At 37.5% G+C, this 22,570-nt stretch overlaps 1 protein-coding gene across 5 annotated transcripts in view; it reads left to right on the top strand.

Annotated features, from left to right (window-relative positions):
• KIF6 (kinesin family member 6) overlaps positions 1-22,570 on the top strand; it is a 505,895-nt gene that overhangs the window by 195,199 nt on the left and 288,126 nt on the right. For 4 of the 5 annotated variants that reach the window (XM_032339835.1, XM_032339836.1, XM_032339834.1 and 1 more), the window contains one exon: positions 4,570-4,699. The exons of the other annotated variant lie outside the window; for it this stretch is intronic. In XM_032339835.1, the coding sequence (XP_032195726.1) occupies positions 4,570-4,699 (130 nt within the window). The remainder of the gene's footprint in view (positions 1-4,569; positions 4,700-22,570) is intronic. 5 annotated transcript variants of the gene reach the window in all.

Genomic DNA, 22,570 nt, shown 5'->3' with positions numbered 1-22,570 from the left:
CTGAAGAAAATCTACCTTTAAAATTGTTTAAGTGCAGGAAGGATAGTTCCACTTACATATCTTCTAAAAATTTGCATCTTCCTTTTTCTCAAATCTTTACCATTAAAGAGCTTCTGAGAATGTGTGTTGGGGTGGGGGTGGGGGAGAGGCTGAAAACCACTGAATGAGAGAGTGTTTTCTTCATTAAAATGAATAGTGTGACTGTGTTTACAACATGTGCAACATATCCATTTATTTAGAAGAACCTGACTGGACACCCTTCTGTTTTCATGAGTCTGACCTGCTATTGATATTTCTGAGTCAAGGTAATTAACTAGAGAGGGCTACTTCTCTTCTGGATAGCAACTTCATGTGAATTATTAAAAGGCACCCCTGCCATCTGTTGGAAAACTGTTGTAATATGCTAGTTTTGTTAGAAGATGCTTACTGCCCTCTGACAGACATTTTTTCATAATAAATATATAAACTTATGATGTGAATTGCACCCCCTTAGACATGGTGTCCTTATGTAGGGCATCGCCTGCCCAATCACACAGGACATTTGTAAGTAGGGGGGAAAAATTAGCACCATGGCAACACATGTTTACAATATGAAAATGAGAAGCCAGATTCATTGCAGTAACTCCTGGAAAGTTCCTGTTCAGCAAGTTGGTGGTATTGGAATGTTGTGGAGGTAGTGTGTGGGGAGGGGAGGGTTCTTTCATTGATGGCCTCCATTATTGAGAACAAGAGCTTGGCTATTGCTCTTTCTCTGTCTTCCAGCCAGTTAGAAAGAGTCTACAAATTCCAACTACTTAGCCAAATGGAAAAGATTCTCTGTTTACAGAGAAAACACAAAGCCTGCTTCTTCCCCATCATTAAGCAGGCCGAGTATACTTAGCTGAACTTTTCCACTTAGGTATCCAAGTTAAGGCTATCAGTGACTTTTTGCTTGAAATCTAAACATTTTAGAAACATTTTGTAGGGAAAACTATTCACAGGCCCTTTCAAAAAGAATCAAATAAATAGTTTGGGGGGTTTCCATCTTGGAATTAGGATGTTTATTTAAGAAACTCTAATAAAGTCCTCTTTCAAGCCCATGAAAATTATAGTCAGAATTGAGTGGTGGACTAAGGATTCAGGAAATAGCTATTGATTTGTGAGAGAGGGAGAGGGAAAGAAAAACGCCAAGGAAGGAGAAGCAACTTGGTGAGAAACTTTTGCTAATAGTTCTTATTTTTCCCACCTTTGAAAATGCATTCCATTAGCAGCAAAGTTTAAAACATTCGCACTCCCAGGTTAGCCCACCTAGGCAAGAGTTAGTACCCAGGGCATGGCTTAGGCTGGGCTTCTGTGAGTAAAGGCATGAGTGTGGGTGGGGCTGACACGTTGGCTGTCAGGCTTAATGCAAAAGAGATTTTCAGTGAAGACAGGCAGGGCAATGAAGGAAAGTACAAAGTCTCATGCCCAAGGGATTAGGCAGAAACCAGGAAAGAATCTGAGGAGGAGAACTGGCAAGGGAGATCCTGACTGGAGAGAGAAAGTTGCACCACAGAAGATTCCAGAAGGATGCCAGAGGTAGAGCCTTTTATAGGGTGGCCACAGATGAGCCCTAAGTAGAGAGAGAATCATGAAAGAAGCCAAAGTAAATTGAACGCCAACCTGCAATTTCATTTACTTTTCAAAACCTCCATGGGCAAGAAATCAGACAATTGTGAGGGAAATATAATATCAGAAAACCATCAGAGAGATGCATAGCAATGGGTCACAAAAGACAACTGAAAGTTCGAACAGATAAATTGCGAGTGTGTGCAAGTTGTATTTTGATCAAAGTGACAAAGCTAGGCAAGGATCTGGAAGTACATACAGAAGTGTAGTGGCCCTGAAGTAGCCACACTGGAGATCAAAGGTTCTGAATGATTTAGAAGAAAGAAGTAGCTTAGCCAAATGCCTCTGATGACCTTTCACACTTATACCTTATGCGTCTAACTATTCTGTGTAAATATAATCCCAAATCAGTGATCCATTTAGGCTGCCTAACAAATGAACACTTTCATAATTCCAAACCTGCTTGTTTTCTGCATTTCTTATTTCAGTGAAGTAATGGTGAGTAAGGTGAGTCCCTACCAGCACTTGGGGTTTTTTTGATTCGGTAATGTTAAAAACCGTATGGATGTTTAAGTAGATCATAATCCCCAGTTGAGCATTAGTTATTGCAGTGGCTGCTGGGTGACTTAGTTGACCCATCAACTGTATGGGAAGTCAGGGAGGTAGACAAGAAACTTCCTGTGAAAAGACTAGCTTTTTAAAATTCACACTGATCTTGCCTATTGGTAGGTATAGCTCAATGGTAACTTCCTGCAGCCCATAAGATGAGCAATTTTCCCCTTTGGGCATGGGGTGGATCTGGGGGGAAAGTAAAGATAAAGAAACCAGAAATCTCTACCCCATTTATTTACCTTATAGGGTTATTAAAGATGAAGTCAGTGGCTTTCAATCTTGACTATATGGTAGACTCACTTGGAGTTTTCATGAGTTTGGTTTATTTTTTTTTTTTCCCCAGACCAAGTCCCAGAACCATCACATCAATATCTCTTAGGATGGGACCCAGCATCAGCTGTTTATTATTTGCTTTATAGTTCCCCAGGTCATTCTGATGTGCAGCCAAGATAAGAAAACTGGATTAAATGAAACAATGCTGGTGCGTGGCATACTTTGGGTGCCCAAAGAGCATGAGCATTCTCTTCTTTGAATGATTTCCTCCCCCAGCCACCCCTTTTCTGAACTTGCACAAGATAGTGCTGTCTCTGGCTTGGTCATTCAACATGTATCACAGATGGCTTGGCCTCAGAGTTAGAGAATTGATTTTTATCTCTGTGTTGAAAATAAACTCTCTTCTATTTTAATTCTGAATGTACCATTTCCTCCCTTGTTTCCTGTTTTCATCTTCCTTCCAGTATTACTTAATTTCTTGCATCCAGAAACAGTGGATTTAGGAAGAATTCTGACTTCTGTGTCCCTAGTGATTGAATTTAGCTAAACCTTCTCGAGCACTTTAGAAAGTCAGGGTGGATCTAAAGTTTAAGGAACAGAGAGGGTTCCTAAAAATAGGCGACAATTCATCCATTTCAGTTAAAAATGCCTTCATGTTTTCCAAGCATTTTTCAACTCTTAAGCATTTTTAATATGTTCACTTATGAATCTTGTTGAAAAATAAATAAAATACACTTGTTTTCATTAAGGGAAGAGATCTTTTTCCATCTTAGTTGGTATTGTTGAAGGAGACAAAAAGAAGTCCAAAACTTGGCAAAGGACTATATTATTAGTGACATATTGGTCACAGATGTGCTGTTAGAACTACATTTTCTTCTGTCAGTTAGTATCTTACCCACAAACTACATATGAAAGCTCAGATGACCTTTTTACCAAATGGAAGGAAGAAAAATAATGATATTTGCAAATCTTTATTTTTAAGGTATTCTAAATGTGATTTTATAGACAAGTGACACAAGTCCATTGGCTATTTATATTTTTAAAGGAGAAGTAATGCTAGATGATGCCAGCCTTCACTTGTATCAATTCTGAATGCCTTAAGCAAGTGCAGATAAGCCAAGGTACTTTTTGGCAGTACTAGTGAATTATAAGATTTTCTTTCCTTAACAATTCTTAAGAAAATCAAGGAGGTGAAACTCGAGAGTCAGAAGGGAACTCTCTCTAGTAATTTTATTGCTTGAGTCGGTGGGTCTTTGAAGCAGAGTATAGGGAGTTCATATTGTATTCAGTCGCAGAAAGTCCTAAAAGGACTCCAAGGAGAGTATTGACAATCCAACTCGGGAAACAGGGTTAAGATTCACTTGGGAAGAAAATGAAGGCAGTTGTAATAGATGAACATAATTCCAGACCTAAAGCTTTGGCCATAAGGATGTAATGGAGGGAAATGCTATGTTATAAAAAAAAAAAAAATTTTTTTACAAAAAAGGATCAAGAAATACATTTGATGGACATGAAAATAATAATGACAAACTAAAACTTTATTATAAAACTTCTTGAGGATTTTAAAACTCATCTTGATAAGAAAACTAGACAAGGTAATAACTGCGGGAAAGATGACAGATACTTCAATTTCCAGCATGTTTAAATTGATGAGCTAACCAGTTTGAAAGGTTATGTAAATTGAAAGTGATATGAAATTGAACAAAAGGGAAAAATCAGAAGAAGAATCCGTGCATTTTCTAGGTAAGAAACTGAATTATGACAGAGAAAAAGCAATGTGGCCAACTTTTCTGATATATAGGTAGAAGATTATTTATTTGCATTTTTAATTGAGCAACAATATGTATGGTTTAGTGATGATTGCAAAGACAGAAGGAGCTTGTGATATACTTTTCAGCCCCCAAACTATTTAATAGTACTATCAAGGGGATGTCGGTGTTTGATGTGAATCCAGTACTGTATGGTGTCTTGTGTATTGTTTGAGTTTATAAGTTCAAGATGTAGTATTCTACAGCATTTTAAAAATAAACCTATAAGAAGACCTCAAGTTCTTTTCATTCTCAAAGTCCCTTGTTTTGTTGCTTCCCATTTCCCTAGGAAAGTGACAATATTGGAGGACCCTGATCAGAACATTCACCTGAAAAACCTGTCTCTCCATCAGGCAGCCACGGAGGAAGAAGCTCTAAATTTGCTCTTCTTAGGAGACACGAACAGAATGATTGCGGAGGTAATAAACTTTTCTCTGCAAGTTGCTTTCGCATATTATAAGATCTAATAGAATTTTAGCGACAGCACAACCTTAAAAAGAATCTCATCCAAATCTCATGTTACAGATAAAAAATCTTAGATTCAGAGAATTGAAACTTTCCCAAGGTTATTTGGCTTAGTTAATGAGCAGGGACTGAAATCTAGACTCACAACTTTGATATTGAAAATTCTGCAAATTAGTTTACAGATAACCAATGAAAACTCCTTAATTGTTTTAATCATAGGAATTTTTGCATAGCTTTTAAAATTTAAAAATACACAGTTCATTATTCCTAACCTCAGATCATCCAAACATCAGCATATGTTTACATATCCATATATTTTTGTGTATTTAGGGAATTAATATTTATATGGCATTTAGAACAATACATGGAACATGAGATGGGCTGTATGTATTTGCCCCTGTTGTTGGCAGATTTGCAAATACTGCCATGGAATGTAGTAAGTATGCCTCAATGCAATATTTGGGATATATTTATACTAAATCTTACTTATTGCTAATCTTATATTTGGACCTAACTGGGTGCCTATATTTCACCTGGAAGCCCTACACAGGAGCCAGGACTGACTAAGCTTGGACAGAGGCCCTGACCCCAACCAGTTACTGACTGAAGATGAATAGTCACAAATCTTTCACCCAGTGACAGTGAAGTAAAGGAATGGGTGTGGGGGTGGTGTGGAAAGAGTTCCCCAAATGAATAGCTTATTATTACCACTGGCATTTCCTTCTCTGTTTATTTTTTAATTGAAATATAGTTAACTTGTGATGTTACATTAGTGTTGGGCATACAACAAAGTGATTTGACAAGCCTGTATATTATTTAATGCTTGCCACCATGAGTCTGGTCACCACTGGCACCATGCAATGTTACTACAGTATTACTGACTATATTTGCTATGCTGTACTTTTCATCTCTGTGACTTATTTATTTTATAACTCGAAGTTTATACCTCTTAATCCCCTTCACCTATTTTGCCCATCCTCATTTACTTCCACTCTGGCATCCCACCAGTTTGTTCTTTGTATTTAAGAGTTCTTTGTATTAAGAGTCTATTCGTATTTAAGAGTTTTATTTATTCATTTTGTTTTTTAGATTCCACATAAAAGTAAGAGAACATAGGATTTGTCCTTCTGTCTGACTTAACTTCATTTAGCATGATGCCCTCTAGGTTTATCCATGTTGTTGCAAGTGGCAAGATCTCGTTCTTTTTAATGGCTGAGTGATATTCCGTTGCTTCTACAGACCACATCTTCTTTATCCATTATCTACTGGTGGACATTTGAGTTGCTTCCATATCCTGGCTATTATAAATAATGCTGCAATAAATATAGGGATGCCTATATCTTTTTTGAATTTTTTTTGTTGTTATTCTTTGCATACATACTCAATAGTAGAATTACTGGATCATATGGGAGTTCTATTTTTAGTTTTTCAAGGAACCTTTTTGGAGTGGCTGCACCAGTATGCATTCCCACCAACAGTGCACAAGGGCTCCCTTTTCTTCACATCCTTTTCAATACTTGTTATTTCTTGTCTTTTTAATACCAGCCATTCTGATAGGTGAGGGGTGATATCTCATTGTAGTTTTGATTTGTATTTCCCTGATGGTAAGTGATGATGATCATCATGTGTCTGTTGGCCATCTGTATGTCTTCTTTGGAGAAATGTCTGTTCATGTCTTCTAACCATTTTTGGGGTTTTTCGCATGTTAATTACTGAGTGAGCATGTTCTTTTTTTTTTTTTCCCTGCCCATTTTTAAATTAGATTATTTATTTTTTGAGTGTTGAGCTGTATCAGTTCTTTATATATTTTGGATATTAACCTTTTATCAGATTTATCATTTGCAAATATCTTCTCCCATTCACTAGGTTGCCTTTTTGTTTTGTTGATGGTTTCTTTTGCTGTGCAAAAGCTTTTTATTCTGGTGTAGTCCCAATAGTTTATTTTTGGTTTTGTTTCTCTTGCCTGAGGAGACATATCCATAAATATGTTGCTAAGGGCAGTGTCAAAGAGATTACTGCCTATGTTTTCTTTTAGGACTTTTATGGTTTCAGGTCTCACATTCAGGTCTATAATCCATTTTGAGTTTATTTTTGTGTATGGTGTAAGAAGCTGCTCCAGTTTCATTCTTTTGGATGTAACCATCCACTTTTCCCAGCACCATTTGTTGAAGAGACCGCCTTTTCCCCATTCTATATTCTTGGCACTTTCCTTTTTAAACCATGCTCCCTGAGTTCCCTGTTTTACCTTGTCTTAAATAACAAGCATTAGGTAAGGTTAGTAAGCGGGGGGGATAAGATGTCTGAGAAAATCTCTATCAAATGACTTTTTCTTCCTGTCCATTTCTACTCTCCAGATTGTACTGCTTTAGATATAAAATAAATAAATGGAAACCAAAATCAGATAGTGAAAGCGTGCTGCTGACATCTGTTACTTTGGGTTTTTGGTTTTGCTGTTGTTTGTTTGTTTGTTTATTTTGCCAGTTCTGCATGAATACTTTCCAATAGACTAACTTATATAGGTTGAGCTTGTGTGCCACATATAGCATGGATTTAAGAACCTTGAAATTATTATTTGCATTTAAAGAAAGTTTTATGTATTTTTTAATTTCCAAATACCTTGTTTTGCTTTAATGTTTTGCATTTGTGTTTTGCTTCAACATTCATTGCCCATGTGATCATCCACCATGCTCTTATTTGTCATGATAATTGAAGCTTAAGAAATAAAAGTGGATTCAGAATTAGGGAGTATAATGACAAAAGATTTAGAATTCCCTACTAAAAATCCTTATCCTCCATACACTGTTTAATAAAGAGCAAACCTAGAGATACAGGATATAACTGAGTCCTGGCCACCAACCAACTATGAAAGAGAGAAAAACTTAATTCGTACCTGCTGTTAGAAAACAAATAGAGAAACCTGTCCCTGCCATGATGCTAACCTTCCTCTAGAGGTGACTCATCCCTACAGAAACCAAGGCCTTCCCCTCACAATTACATTCTCTCATCTTGAATAGGTTACAGAGGGAGAGCTCCTGGCCCTGGTTCACCATGACCTCTATTATTTAAAAGCTTGGCTATTTGATATTTCAAAGTTATGCATTAACTTTAGCTGATGGTATATTTTCAGACTATTGTTTTCTAAAATTTTGAGGACTTTAAACTTTTTGTGCCAGAGGATCTGTCATGTTCCACCACCTTACAGAATTCCAACAGTGTTTTCCTATTAGTGCTGTGTAGCTAATAATAGTATCATATATAGCTAAAACCTGACAAAGTTCAATCCTAATGATGCTGGTTTTGCCTTATTTTTTTATATATTCATTGTTTTTCTAGGTAAAGCCCAATTTCTTTTAAACCAAGTCTGATGGGTTTTAGATGTTTCTCTGCTTGATTTTTATTTTTTCTTTAGTAGTAATAGCCACCATGTTATATTGAGAACCTGCTCAATAGACTTGGCATTGCTGTGAACACTTGTATGTATATATTATTTTTGTTCTTATTTTATAGCTGGAAACCAAGCCTCAAAGAGTTAGACTACTTACCCAAGGTCACACAACTAACTAGCAAGTGACAGGGTCATGGTTCATCTTCAAGTCTGACTGATTTAGAAGCTTTTGCTCTTTCCTTTTATTATATCTCACAAGTACAATAATCAAAGTGACATACATCAACTTTTTCAAGGGAGGACATATTTCTGAGTTATTTAAAAAGTATAGCAGGTATTCAGTGCTTCAGTTTATCTCTCGAATTCATTGAAAGCAAATACATAAAAATATAAAGGAACCCCTGGAAACACTTTATTATTCAGAGCCTCTAAAAAAGTATGTTTTAGATTACAACCTAGCTGTCAGAATATAATTTGTCAGCACAGAACGAGCTTACCAGGATAAAAAGAACACACTAATCATTTTTTTTAAATGAGGTTCCCAATTTCCCATTTATACAGAGACATCCAGAAGTTGTCATGGTAACCAGAAAACATTTGCAAAACAGCCTGAATCTGAGGGACACAGAGTGGAGCACTCTTTCCCTCAGTGTTCTCTACCCCTAGCCAGCATTCTAAGGAAAAGTAATTAAGAATAGCTTCATCCTCTTCTTATTTATTCAGAACTCTTAAATAATTTCTGTAATCCTACTAATATTTTGACTAAAACCTGATTATGTCCTTAGGGTAGGTTTTTTTAAAAATGGTTGACTTGCTGTGCCAAAGAGGATGAATTGTCAAAGCTGAACTGTGTGTAACCCAGTGTCAAAGCCCACCAGTAGCAAGTGTGACTTGATCCTTTTCTATCTTATCACTGAAATATTCCATCAATTAATCAAATCTAATTGACCAAGACATTCTGCATTTGACTGTTAAGCCCTGCAAAGTCCTATTGCTGGGACCATTGGTTCAGCCCCACCCATAGTCTAGACCATTTTGTGCCCCAGTTTGGCCTGAGGTGACTTGCACCACAATACCCTGTAGTAGTCAAGAGACCTTTCTTGGATCTCATTTCTGATCGATGGATTCAGAATCTCCATGGTGGAGCCCAGGAATATACATTTTAGCCTTTTTTTTCTTTGTGCTAGAACATATATGAAACTATTACTTTAAAAAAATTTCATTTGTCCCCCTGACTTGACTAAGCTCTTTCAGGGCCCAGATCTTTCTACATTTTCTTCATCTTTGGGTCCTCAGTACCTCAAAGCACTGCCTGGTATACAGTAAGTGCTTACAGAAATGCTTAATGAATGCAAAATCTGCAGGTATAAAAATTTTCATTTCATTTCATTTCATTTTAATTCCAGTCTAGTTAACATACAGTATTATATTTGTTTCAGGTGTACAATATAGTAATCTGATACTGTCATACATCATCCAGTGCTTATCAGGACAAGTGCACTCCTCAGCCCCCATCACCCAAACCCCCACCCACTCCCCTCTAGTAACCATAAGTTTGTTCTCTATAGTTAAAGAGTCTCTTTCTTTATTTGTCTCTCTCTCTTTTTCCCCTTTGATCATTTGTTTTGTTTCTTAAATTCCACATGTGAGTGAAATCATATGGTATTTGTCTTTCTCTGACTGACTTATTTAGCTCAGCATTATACTCTTTGGCTCCATCCATGTTGTTGCAAATGGCAGGATCCCATTCTTTTTTATGGCTGAGTAATAGTCCATTTTACTTCTGTACTACCTCTTCTTTATCTCTTCATCAATCAGTGGACACTTGGGCTGCTTCCCTAATTTGACTGTTGTACATAATGCTGCTAGAAATATACTAGTGCATATATCCCTTTGAATTAGTGTTTTTGTATTTGGGGGTAAATACCCAACATTGCAATTACTGTGTTATATAGTAATTCTATTTTTGACTTTTTGAGGAACCTCCATGCTGTTTTCCACAGTGGCTATACCTGTTTGCATTCCCACCAACAGCGCATGAGGGTTCCTTTTCTCTACCTCTTCACCAACGTTTGTTGTTGTTTTTGTGTTTTTGATTTTAGCCATTCTGATATCTTACAGTTTTGATTTGCATTTCCCCAATAATAAGGGGTGTTGAACATCTTTACTTGTGTCTGTTGGCCATCTGTATGTCTTCTTTGGAGAAATTTCTGTTCACATCCTTTGCCCATTTTTTAATTGGGTCATTTGTTTTTCAAGTGTTGAGTTTTATCAGTTCTTTATCTACTTTGGATACTAACCCCTTATTGGGTATGTCATTTGCCATCTTAGTATTTTAAATGTGTTCAGGCTAAACTTGGGGACAGTTTGGGTTTTATCATTAAGAGCTGGTTGAAACCCACTCTCAGATAAGTAAGTGGCCAAGTCCATATTCCACACCCTTGCCAACACCACAAAATTTGAAACTTCTGCTAATTTGGTACACAAAAAAAGCTTGTTTTAATTTATTTACCAATTGTATTTCTGTTTTTGTTTATGTATTCTAATTGTTTTTCTCTTGGAGTCTTAGGGTAGGTCTGGTTGATTTGTTGACTCCATGAGGGCTGGGACTTGGTCTTATTCACATCCATGATACCGAGAAACAGAACCTGACATACAGTAGGTGCTCAGTAAATAATAATTGAATGAATGAACATTAAAGATAATAACTTTTTGCCCTTGCCATATATTTAACAAGTATTTTTAAATTTTAAAAATTTTCTTTCGGTTTTTCTTTCTTCTTCTTCTTCTTTTTTTAACTATAGTTAATTGGGTCTTTTTATTTTATGGTTTCTGTGTTAGATGCCATGCTTAGACATGCAGTAGCTCATTGATGAATAATTCTACTTAATATAAAGCATTTTGTTTATTGAAATTTTATGCCCAGTAGCATCTACCCCATTGTTCACATTTTGACCTGGGACGTGGAAAGGGATGATAATCGTCAGGATGGAGCAGATCTTATCAAAGATAGGATGAGAAAAGAACACTTTGTGCCAACATTAAGAACGTCCAGGGTCCCACTGGTCAGGTGGTTTGCTTTCTTCCCCTTCCTTTCCTGAGTGAACCATCAGGTAAGTTCTTCCAGTCAGTGTTGATATCCACTCTTTCATTTCTTCACCATCACTGGGCATTCCTGCCAGGCAGTGGTGTAGTGCATGGGTTTTGGAGTTGACCACCTATTCCACTCCTGGCTCCACAATGATAAGTGTCTGTCTTTGGACAAGTCAGTGACCTGATGTGAACCCGGTTTCTAACCCATATATTGGGCAAAATGATACCTACTTTCTAGGGTTATAGTAAGAATTAAGTAGCATTTGGAAAGACCTTAAAATTTTCAGCTAACAACTATTTAAAGGTAAGCATGTCAGCCTGTTCAACTCTGTTCTCTCAGCACCTGGCAACCATTGATCAGTCATTAATTAATTACTTAGTTCCATTGCTGGAGAGAGGAAGATTTGGTGATTTTAGGAGAGAAGACCTACAATCTCAGGCCTAGAATCAAAAGTGGTTTTATAGTACACCATCCCTGTTGGAGAATACAGGGTACATCCCAAACAACTTTGACATTTTAAAATTTGTGATACTCCAGACCTTTTGGAAGAGATTACTTTCCAAATAATCAGCCTATCAACAATGTTTATGGGATTTAGAAATCATTTTGTCAGGAGATATTAGTGGTCCTTCTACCTAATTCTTTGCTTGAAATAAAAAAGGTAGATTTATCTGAGTTGCACTGATATGTTTTATAATTTCTCAGACTTTGCATATTATCCAACTTGTGGAGTGACTGTTGGATCCTGTGGAAGTGCAAAGTCAGCTGGAGATAGGGCTTAAGTGGAGTTGGAAGGAACGACTGGCGTTGGACATGTAATCTAATAACATGAGGACAGCAAAGGAAAGAAAGAGCACTTTTAGTCTGTGATTGTGTTTGCTAACAACCTTCTAAGCCTTGATCTGGTGTGGTGTGTGTGGGAAACAAGAGGATTTGGGTTGCACTTAGCATTCTGGGATCTTATTCTGCAAGACTGTTAGAAGGAACACTGACTAACACATCCCCACAGCTTTTTGTTTGAAAGATATATTAATTGTATATAATTAGCAAGTTTATTCCAAGATTTGTGTGGCTGGGAAGAGCAAAAAACAGCATGCAAACTACATATTGATCCTGCTCTTTTTTTTTTTTTTAAGATTTTATTTACTTATTTGACAAAGACATAGCGAGAGAGGGAACACAAGCAGGGGGTGTGGGAGAGGGAGAAGCAGGCTTCCCACCGAGCAGGGAGCCCAATGCAGGGCTCAATCCCAGGATCCTGGGATCATGACTTGAGCCAAAGGCAGACGCTTAACCACTAGGCCACCCAGCTGCCCATGGCCCTGCTCTTATTATAAAAATAACATCTCTTATTAGTAGGTCTCCACAGAGAGGTAGAAGCCTCAGTAGATGTATTGATAATTCTAACCTCTTTTATTCACTGAAGGAAGGAAACTTTAATTTTGAGTACGTACTATATGTCAGGCATTTCTTTCTTTTTCTCATATTTTATATATGAGATATATAATTTCTTAAAGATAGTGATTCTGTGTTATAACATAGTTTGCATTCTGCTCTCATCTAACCTGATAAGTAGTATTACGTGAACTATGAGTTTTGAGATCTAAACTATTTATTAAAATAAATGAAGGGGTCTGGTACAGCCATTATTATAAAGTTAAAAGACACATATTCAATATACATGGTAAGAGAAACATAATTTTTTTTTGAGAAACATAAATTTTGACTTAAAAGTTTAGCTCCGAAGTTTCTCCTGATCTTTCAAATTCTCATTTATGATTAAACGAGGAGAAGAAAGTAATTTTTGCCCTACTCCCTGTTATTGAAATTCCCCAACAGCAGCAATAAAATATAAAAACAGAGGGGACAAAAAGCCATCTTCAGTGAAAAAAGAAAATAGCCCTAACCTCAAACCATGAGGAAAGCTGCCAAATATTATGAAATTTGAATTATGATGAGGGAGGGTGCTGAGAGCCAACACATTTATCCTCCAACCTCAGGCAGGATACAGTTTCCCCTTAAAGAAAGGGTCACAATTCTCAAACACAAATCCAATGATCCTTTGGTTACAGTGATGAGATTTAAGAACACAGGCAAGTACAGGGAAGGGGGCAGTATTAGACACATTCATTCTACACTATGAAAGGTGGATCCAAGGAAGAAGCCTGAAAGAGAGGTCATTTTTATGGTAAGAGGTCTTGGCTCATGGCCAGAAAGATGGTGTTTGGTGAATGGGGTTCAGAGAGTTTGTGACTTAAGGGGTTGTACCATCCCAGGCCTCTTTGGGTAAAAAATCAAGGAAACTATATACTCTTCAGGCTCAGAATATAACAGATATAAAGTAGAAGTATTCAGAGCACAAACTTAATTTGAATGTTCCCTCACCCATCCCCTAGACTATTCTTTAGGGGAAAAAAAAAAAAGGATGTATTCAGAGGTAAAATTATCAGAAAGAAAGCAGGTGACGAGGAGCGCCTGGCGACAAGGAGCGCCTGGGTGACTCAGTTAAGCATCTGCCTTTGGCTCATGTCTTGATCTGAGTCCTGGGATCAAACCCCACATAGGGCTCCCAGCTGAGCAGGGAGCCTGCTTCTCCCTCTCCTTCTGCTGCTTCCCCTGCTTGTGCTCGCACCACTCTCTCTCTCTCTCTCTCCACCTGTCCCCCCAACAAACAAACAAACAAATAAATAAAATCTTTGAAAAAAAAGAAAACAGCAGGGGCGCCTGGGTGGCTCAGTGGGTTAAGCCGCTGCCTTCGGCTCAGGTCATGATCTCGGTTTCCTGGGATCGAGTCCCGCATCAGGCTCTCTGCTCAGCAGGAGCCTGCTTCCTCCTCTCTCTCTCTGCCTGCCTCTCTGCCTACTTGTGATCTCTCTCTGTCAAATAAATAAATAAAATCTTTAAAAAAAAAAGAAAGAAAAAGAAAACAGCTGAAGACTTATCCATGTATATGGAATAGGGTGGAGGATGGCTAAGAAACATCTGTTTGAAGGCTAATTACATCAGTGAGCAGAGAAATTGTACTTCATACTCTTAAATATGTTACCTCCAGTTAATCTGTGTTTAAAAAAAATAAAATAGCTCTAAAATATAGAAGGGATTACAAGAGAAGAAGATGAAAAGCAAACCTGGAGAATTCAGAGAAGAAAAGACAAAGAAGAAAGCCATTGTAAAGATGAAAGTGCCATTAGAAACAAAAAAGGAGAAAGAAGAGAATGAGGAAGCTGAGGACGGGAGAGAGAAAAGAAGAGGAAGAAATGTGATGGAGAAATAAGGATGCAAAAAATGAGAGAAGGTGCCACCTAGGAAGAGAGCTCAGAAAGCCCTGGGAGCTGCCACTCTTCATAGGCAGATCTCACCAAGCCAAGGCACTGGCAGGAGATGGGAGGGCATGAGCAAGAGAAAAGCCAGAGGATTTCTCCCGCTCCCTGACTTCTCCAGTTAGATGCCTGCAAAAAAGGGGGCCTTGGGAAGATGCCACTTTTAGGGCTCAACATCTCTGTGGTACAGGAACACAAACTAACAAAAAAAAAAAAAAAAAAGAGGAAGGGAGGAATGGATCAGAGGGCAAAGAAGCCTAGGATTAGCCCCTGAATAAAACTATTTCTATAAGATGCTGAGATAATAGCTCAGATAGATTGCTTTTGGCTTATCTTATAAATCAGGAATACACATGGGGGAACTGGCAGGAAGTCCATTTTGGCTGTGGTTTTAAGCACAGAAGCTATTCTTTTAGCATTTCTTGCTGATAGATTTTTAAAATTTTTTTTTGGCAGGCTAACTTTTGTATCTATTTCTTACATTGGTTCAAGCTCGGAGGGAGGATACAGGGGGCTTATCAATCACCCAAAACCCTTCAGCAAGTAATTTGATCATGTTTTGGGTATGCCATTTGGAGTCTTGCCAGTTGTAACAGCAAGAGATCTTCATGATCATAGAGAGAACTGTAGAATCTTCAAAATGTGGAACAAATATTGGACTATAAAACAGAGTGAAATAATGTATCTAGGGACATCTGGTGGTTCAGTGGGTTAAGCCTCTGCCTTCAGCTCAGGTCATGATCCCAGGGTCCTGGGATTGAGCCCCACATCGGGCTTCTTGCTCAGCAGGGAGCCTGCTTCCCCCTCTCCCTCTGCCTGCCTCTCTGCCTACTTGTGATCTGTATCTCTCTGTCAAATAGATAAAGTCTTTAAAAAAAAAAAAAAGGAAAGGAATAATGTATCTAATAGTAACCTTCTGTGCTTCTAGAGTTCTTCTGTTAGCTGAGTGACACTATCCTCAAATTCATGTCTGTTACTCACCTTGATGTCTGACCTTAAACATTGCATTGAGAGTTATCACAATCAATCAGATGGGGTAAACTTCTTTATTTATAAAGAATTCGTATTTATAATGCGAATGTATATCTGAATTCTGCTTGGCATGTTATCAGTACTGATCTCGTCGTCTGTACACAGGATAGGAAAGGGTATTTTCAGCTTTCCTACAATCTCAAGCTATGTAATGTGTATAAAATGGGTTTTCTCTAAAGACAAATCCACTAATTGCTGTCAAATTCTTGAGATCATTAGCCTTTGGGCCCCATAATACTGTTGTTCCAGTTATGTGTATGGTCACACTTGGAAATTGTTAAGCTACACTGAATTTTAAAAGGAAAAGAGAAAAAATTAAATTCAATTTAAAAGGTGCAAAATGTGCTAGATAACAGGATGAGTTACTTATTGGCATCAAAGAATAAATTTAGCTATGATTCTTCTTGCAGTCAAGTAAAAAAAGGGGGGGTGGAGGTCAGGGAATATTTGGTTCATAATTTCCATTGTTCAGAGAGCAGACCTTAACTCTGGAGATAATATGATGATACCTCATTCAAGGATGATAAAAAGAGAATATAGTTGAACAGAATTCTGATTCAAGATATGGGTAAAATTCCTTCTCAGTTTGCATATGTGCCGATTTTAGCATACTTGGCTTTTTATATAAATGTGCTTGACTTTCATTGTCAAATTGACATTTCATTGTCAAATCCTGAAGAAATGACCCATAGGGAGGCAATCTTCTGAATTCTGACATCTAACAGAGGAAGAGCCATCCCTAATTCTGACATTTAGTTTTTTTAAATTAAGTCACCTAATTGATACATCTTGGAGGAATGTGAAAGTTAAAAAAAAATGCATCAAATTGATTCCAGACTTGTTAGGAGGGATATATAATAAAATATAATAGTCTATTCTTATCAGAAAAGTAAATCATACTTGCTAGAATGTTCCTATTATATGTTCCAGGTTGCTCCAAAGCTTGCTTTTAAATTTTAAACAAAATTGGTGTGCCTAATCTGTCTTTCTCTTCTACAAAACTATTTTGACAATATGCAGGGCCTAATCCCACAACTAGAGAAAATGATATTGACTACTTTTCTAAAATCCAGGGATCTTATAAAGGGAAAACTCTGAAAAACAAGCAGTTAGGATCATTAATTCCAACAGAAGTTTCTCTAATTGGAGATATTTTGCTGCTAGGCACTATGGTCTAAATCAGCCTCAGGAGGGATCAAGGCCAGTGTTTATAGTGTCAAGTGCTGTACCACCAGGCTTGTTCAGGCCTCACTTTAGTCTGAGTTAGTGTACATCAAAGGCGTAGTGGGCCTCCTAATCCAACCCATTTGCTATTGGAAGAATTAGACAAGGAATCATTTAACCAGTGGCGGGATGGGGGGCGGTAGGGAGTGTTTCAACCTGAAAGGCTGGGGTAGCCTAGAAAACACATAGAAGTTAGTATTTCCAGTCTTTAATTCAGATAGAATAAATGAGCAGAGGAACAGATCAGTTAGGCTATCTAACTAGAAAGTATTATCAAACAAAGAGAATTGGAGTGGAAATCTGAATTCTGGATTCTGTGTGCACTTTTGTCCTTAGTTGGTTTGCTTTAAAGAATCTCAAGTGTATACATTATATACTCTGTTCAGTTGAAGAGATTTTCTTCACCTGACTTGTTCTAGTGTAGAGGAAATTCTTGTTGAGATATTTCACTCCAAAATAGAGGGGTGATTGAAACAAATAATAATTTGGTACATAGGAATGGAATATAAGCTTTTAAGAAATAAAGTAGTATTCAAAAGATCCTAGACATAATGTTATATGTAATTTGAAGAGATTATTTGAATTATTGTAGACTATATTATCTATAATCATTTTGACTGAAGACATATTAACTAAAAGAAAATTTTTTTACCAAAAGCATAGTAGTATATTATGTAAACACAAAACAGTATTTTACTTATTAATTCTTGCCCATAAAATCAAAATGTTCAACCTTGAGAATGGTCACACACAAACTCACACACATACATACATACAATGACACACACACACACACACATAAAACCTGTTGTAAAATAATGGGAAAAAAAGTGAAAATTTTAATTCATAGGGAATCCTTGTTGATCTGCCAAAAATTGAATATGTGTAACAACAACAAGAGAATATATGTAATGAAATAATTGGGCATCGGGATTGGTTGTTGTACATCTGCACAATCCAAAAGGGAAGATGAGGGGTGCTAGGGTGGCTCAGTCAGATAAGCATCCAACTCTTGATTTTGGCTCAGCTCATGATCTCAGGGTCCTGGGATCAAGTCCTGTGTAGGGCTCTGTACTCAGCAGGAGTCTGCTTCAGGATTCTCTCTCTCCCTCTCCCCCTACCTCTATGCCTTCTCACATACTCTCTCTCTGAAATAAATAAGTAAATCTTTTTTTTTTTTTAATAAGGTACGGTGAATGAACAGCCTTTTGAAAACGTTCATCAATGTTGCCTGATTCTCGTCACTAAACCATTTCTTTTCAAAAATTTCTTTCAGCCTACCAAAGTCTCCTGCTTTGTAGAAAATGGTTCTTCTTCAATAAAAATTGAGATTTTTATACTTACGAAATAGTTTCTAGGAGTGGTAGCCCAGCCAGAGCCAGTAAAGGCTTGGAAGGCAGGAGAAAGAATTTTAGTCTTCACTGTGGGCATGTGGTATTTTCTTGATTTAATGCTATATTATGTAAAACGTTCTACAAAAGCAGTTTTTTTCTTTTTTTAAAAGATATTTTATTTATTTATTTATTTAAGAAAGAAAGTGCACGCACAAGCAAGGGAGAGCAGCAGAGGGAGAGGAGAAGCAGGCTCCCTGCTGAGCATGGAGCCCAATGCAGGACTTGACCCTAAGACTCTGGGATCATGACCTGAGCCAGAGGCTTAACTGACTGAGCACCCAGGTACTCCTGCAAAAGCAGTTTCAAGTACCACTCCTCAGCCACATTGCTGCTCCAAGCCCTTCTTTATAGACAGTTTGAAGTCCCCATTGTCTGACAGGGTCATTTTTGAGTCACCTTTCATAATGTGCACTGCTTTTTATACCGTGCAAAGTGGGCTGGCCACCAAACACTCATAGAGCACACCATCACCCCTCACTGCCCACTGTAGCAATTATTCATATTTATAATTTTTAAAATGGTGAACATTTAAAAATCCATTTGGAACAATCAATCCTTTGAATTTTTCCAGATTTGGATATTAATGATCTTCTACTAATTGCACAAATGTCAAATGTCCGTTCTGAACACAATGGCTAAAGCCAGCTGTGAACAGTCCAAGCGAATTCATGAAAATAAATGAATTTTGAGTTGGCTTATTTGGGAAGGAGGAAGAGGGCATACTTTTCCAGTAAGAAATGCTAGGTGATACTTGAATAGCGAGAAGACATTCTAGGTAAGAGAAAAGGCAGTAGAAGATACAGAGGGTAGTGGGAGAGCTCTGGAATCAGGCACAAAAAATAATGGAAGCCCAAGATAGGTAGACAGATTTGAGTTGGTCTTACTTTTTCAAATAATCCTAATTTTTAGACTTAAACAAGTTATATTCCATGGACTTATTGAGGGGGAGAAGAAGTTTTCAGATGTGGTCTCCAAATGGTACAGAGACTTTTAGAAATTATGGAGCATGTCATAGAGATTCCAGAAAACTAGAAATGAATAAGGTCAGCAATTAAACAAGTATTTTTGAACACATGTTATGTTATGCTAGGGTCACAATAATGAATAAGACATAGTCTCAGCCTGAAGGAACTCAGAATCTGGGTTGGAGGAGGAAGTAGAGAGCTTTTGTTAGAAGAGGTAACCATTCAGACAGACCTTATTATGATGAATATGTAAGGGACCCAGTGAGCCTGGGTTTTTAGACACTTGCCTCCTAAAAGAAAGTCATCTATTTTTAACTTTTACAAAAAGGAAAACATATTTGGAAAATGGCCAGTTGATTTTTTTTTAAATATTTTATTTATTTATTTGATAGTGATCACAAGTAGGCAGAGAGGCAGGCAGAGAGAGAGGGGAAGGGAAGCAGGCTCCCTGCTGAGCAGAGAACCCTGGGATCATGACCTGAACTGAAGGCAGAGGCTTTAACCCATGGAGCCACCCAGGTACCCTGCAAGTTGATATTTTTGACACCAAGTCCTAAGATAAGAATCTGATCAAGAATTCTTAAATAACTTTCAGTAAGCAATTAGGAAAAGGTCAACATTGATTCACCCGAAACTAATTCCATTCACTTTTTTGATAAGGTTATAAAAATTCATAGATAAAATGAATCCAATATATTTAACAAAGTATCTCAAAATATCCTTGGGGATATAAAGAGAAACTGAAGGTATATGAAAGTACTTGGGTTGAAGCCAATTGGAAAATGTCCAAAACTATTGCCTAACAGGACAGAGAGAAGGAGTGTTCATGAAGTGTTGTTGTTCTGCTCTATTAGATGTCTTACAAATTATTTGAATAAGGATATTTTCATTTGTAGATAGCAAAAAATTGCAAAAAAAATCAGTTCCAGAAATGTCTCAAGAGATTATAACATTCTAATGAGATCACTCATCAAAGAAATGTGTGTGTGTGTGTGTGTGTGTGTCCATGTGTGTGTGCATGTGTGTGTTTGTATTTCCCAAACAAATTTCATAGCATGGGTAAAAAGGTAGAGCAAATATTGTAGAATACTTTAAGTGCTATTTACTGGCAACACAAGATTTAGAATGCCCCGATTCCAACGTCCTCTACTGTGGTAAGGCTATATTAGAGAGAATGTAGGCAATTCAGGGTGTCACAGTACCTGCTATATTTAAAAAAAAAAGATTTTGAGTTACAGCTGCTTGAGAAACATTTGAAGGAACTAGAGATATTTAGTCTTAGGGAGTGTGATGGTTCAGTTCAAGGATGTAGGTAGAATTGACATAATCAAATATATCTTTTAAAAATATTACTCTGTCTGGAAGGTGGAGAACAATCAGAGGAGACAAGAGTATGACCTGGGTGAAAGATAAAGGATATTTGGAGACAAGTGGAGGTAAATTCAACAGGACTAGAATGAATTGGATACCCATGTGTAGGATACAGAATGAGGAAAAGTATTGAGGTGGTTTGGGGGGAGCATTAGGTCGAAGATGCTGGCAAGTCATTTTAGAGACAATTATCAGTCGAGCTTGTAGACATTCTAATCTAGTGTACAGAGAAATTGTGGTTGGAAATAAGGCTATGGGAAGCATCTGAATTGGGTGAATATCAGCAGGGATGGACATTTATATGATATTTTATGGTTCATGGGCCACTACAACACTCACTGTAGCTCTTTGCAACAAAACAAGTCTTTTGTTTTAAGATTTTATTTATTTATTTATTTATGAGAGAGAGAGAGAGAGAGAGAGAAAGCAAATTGAGGGAGGGCAGAGGGAGAGGAAGAAAGAGAATCTCAAGCAGACTCGCTGTTGAGCATTAAGCCAGATGCCAGGCTCGATCTCATTACCCTGAGATCATGACCTAAGTAAAAACCAAGAGTGGTATGCTTAACCAACTAAACCACCAAGACATCCAGCAATGCAAGTCTTATTATGGCACTGCAAGGACATGAAAACCAAAATTAAATTTGCTTAAGATTTCAACAGTAGTGAGTGACAGAACCAGGACTTGAAGCCAGGTGTTCCAATACCAAAATCTAAAATCACTGTTACATGACTTTTAATCACACAACAGTGTCTCTCCCTTGATAATCAAAGCTATAGAAGAAGAACTCTCCAAGGGGAAGAAATATGATGAACACAGCGTGGGACATACCTATTTTATGGATTGGAAAGAAAAGGATCCAATAAAGGAAAAAGACAACAGAAAGTGCCAGAACACAAGGAGCCTGGGTAGCTCAGTTGGTTAAGCTTCTGACTCTTGATTTTGGCTCGGGTCATGATCTCAGGGATGTGAGATTGAGCCCAGTGTTGGGCTCTGAGCTGGGTGTGGAGTCTGCTTCAGGTTCTTTCTCTCCACCTGCCCTTTCCTTCCCCCCAACCCCTCCTACCATCCCCTGCTTATGTGAGCTCTCTCTCTCTCTCTCTCTCTCAAGAGAAAAAAATATGCCAGAATAATGTTTGGTTATAGGAACAAGGAGGGACAGGGTGGCTGGAACTTCCAGAATAAGGGCATGGTTAGCATTCTTGGGTATTACCTAAAAGATCAGGATGCTCAGTTCTGAGAACAGATCACTTCATTGAACATTTGCCCTTTTCTCATCTTTCATTCTCATTTTTCTTGTTTTGTCTTTAGCTCTTGAACTAGATTATAAATTCCTTGAAGGCAAGGTCTATGTCTTACTTTCCTTCTAGTCTTTGTGCTGCCTGATGCAGAGCTGTAGCCATAGACTGATATGAAATGTGAAAGCTCTCTCCATGCGGATGATTAATCATCACTAAAATTTTTCCAAAGACATAAGCTGTAGTGCCAAGAGCACATTTGTTTAAAATGTGCGCTTAAATTTGAATGAATCTGCCTAAATGGTGCCATCTGTTCTTAGGCAGTTTCAGAAATGTTTTAATACAATTTTACCTTTGAAAGGGCAAACGTAGGGGCATGCCTATGAGACATAAAGACATCCCTAAACAAACACAGAGCAGACACCAACACATTCAATCACACTTAAAACAGCTACACATAAAGAGTGTTCTCTGAGGTTTAAGAAAATTTTAGCTGAGAGGACACCAACTACTACTTCATGCAGGAAATATTTATGAGAAGTTACAAAATTGTAGGCATGGACTCCGACAGCATTTTAATTACAGACTCCAGAAATACAATTTAATTTAATGTAAATCTCACATTCCTTTGAAATGGGCATGCTCTTCCATTATTTGCTAATGGCCACATTTTACTGTGATTTCAATATATCCACATAGAAGCTGAAGACAGCCGCTGGGGACAGTCTCCGTGTTACTCATTTATATCGATCGTCAATTTGACTTTTGTGACAGTACTGTAGGATTTATTGTGCGAATGTAACA

The sequence above is a fragment of the Mustela erminea genome, chromosome 4 (genome assembly GCF_009829155.1).
Source record: "Mustela erminea isolate mMusErm1 chromosome 4, mMusErm1.Pri, whole genome shotgun sequence".
NCBI lineage: Eukaryota > Metazoa > Chordata > Mammalia > Carnivora > Mustelidae > Mustela > Mustela erminea.
The sequence above is the reverse complement of the archived record's forward strand: the minus strand, read 5'-3'. Positions and strand labels throughout refer to the sequence as shown.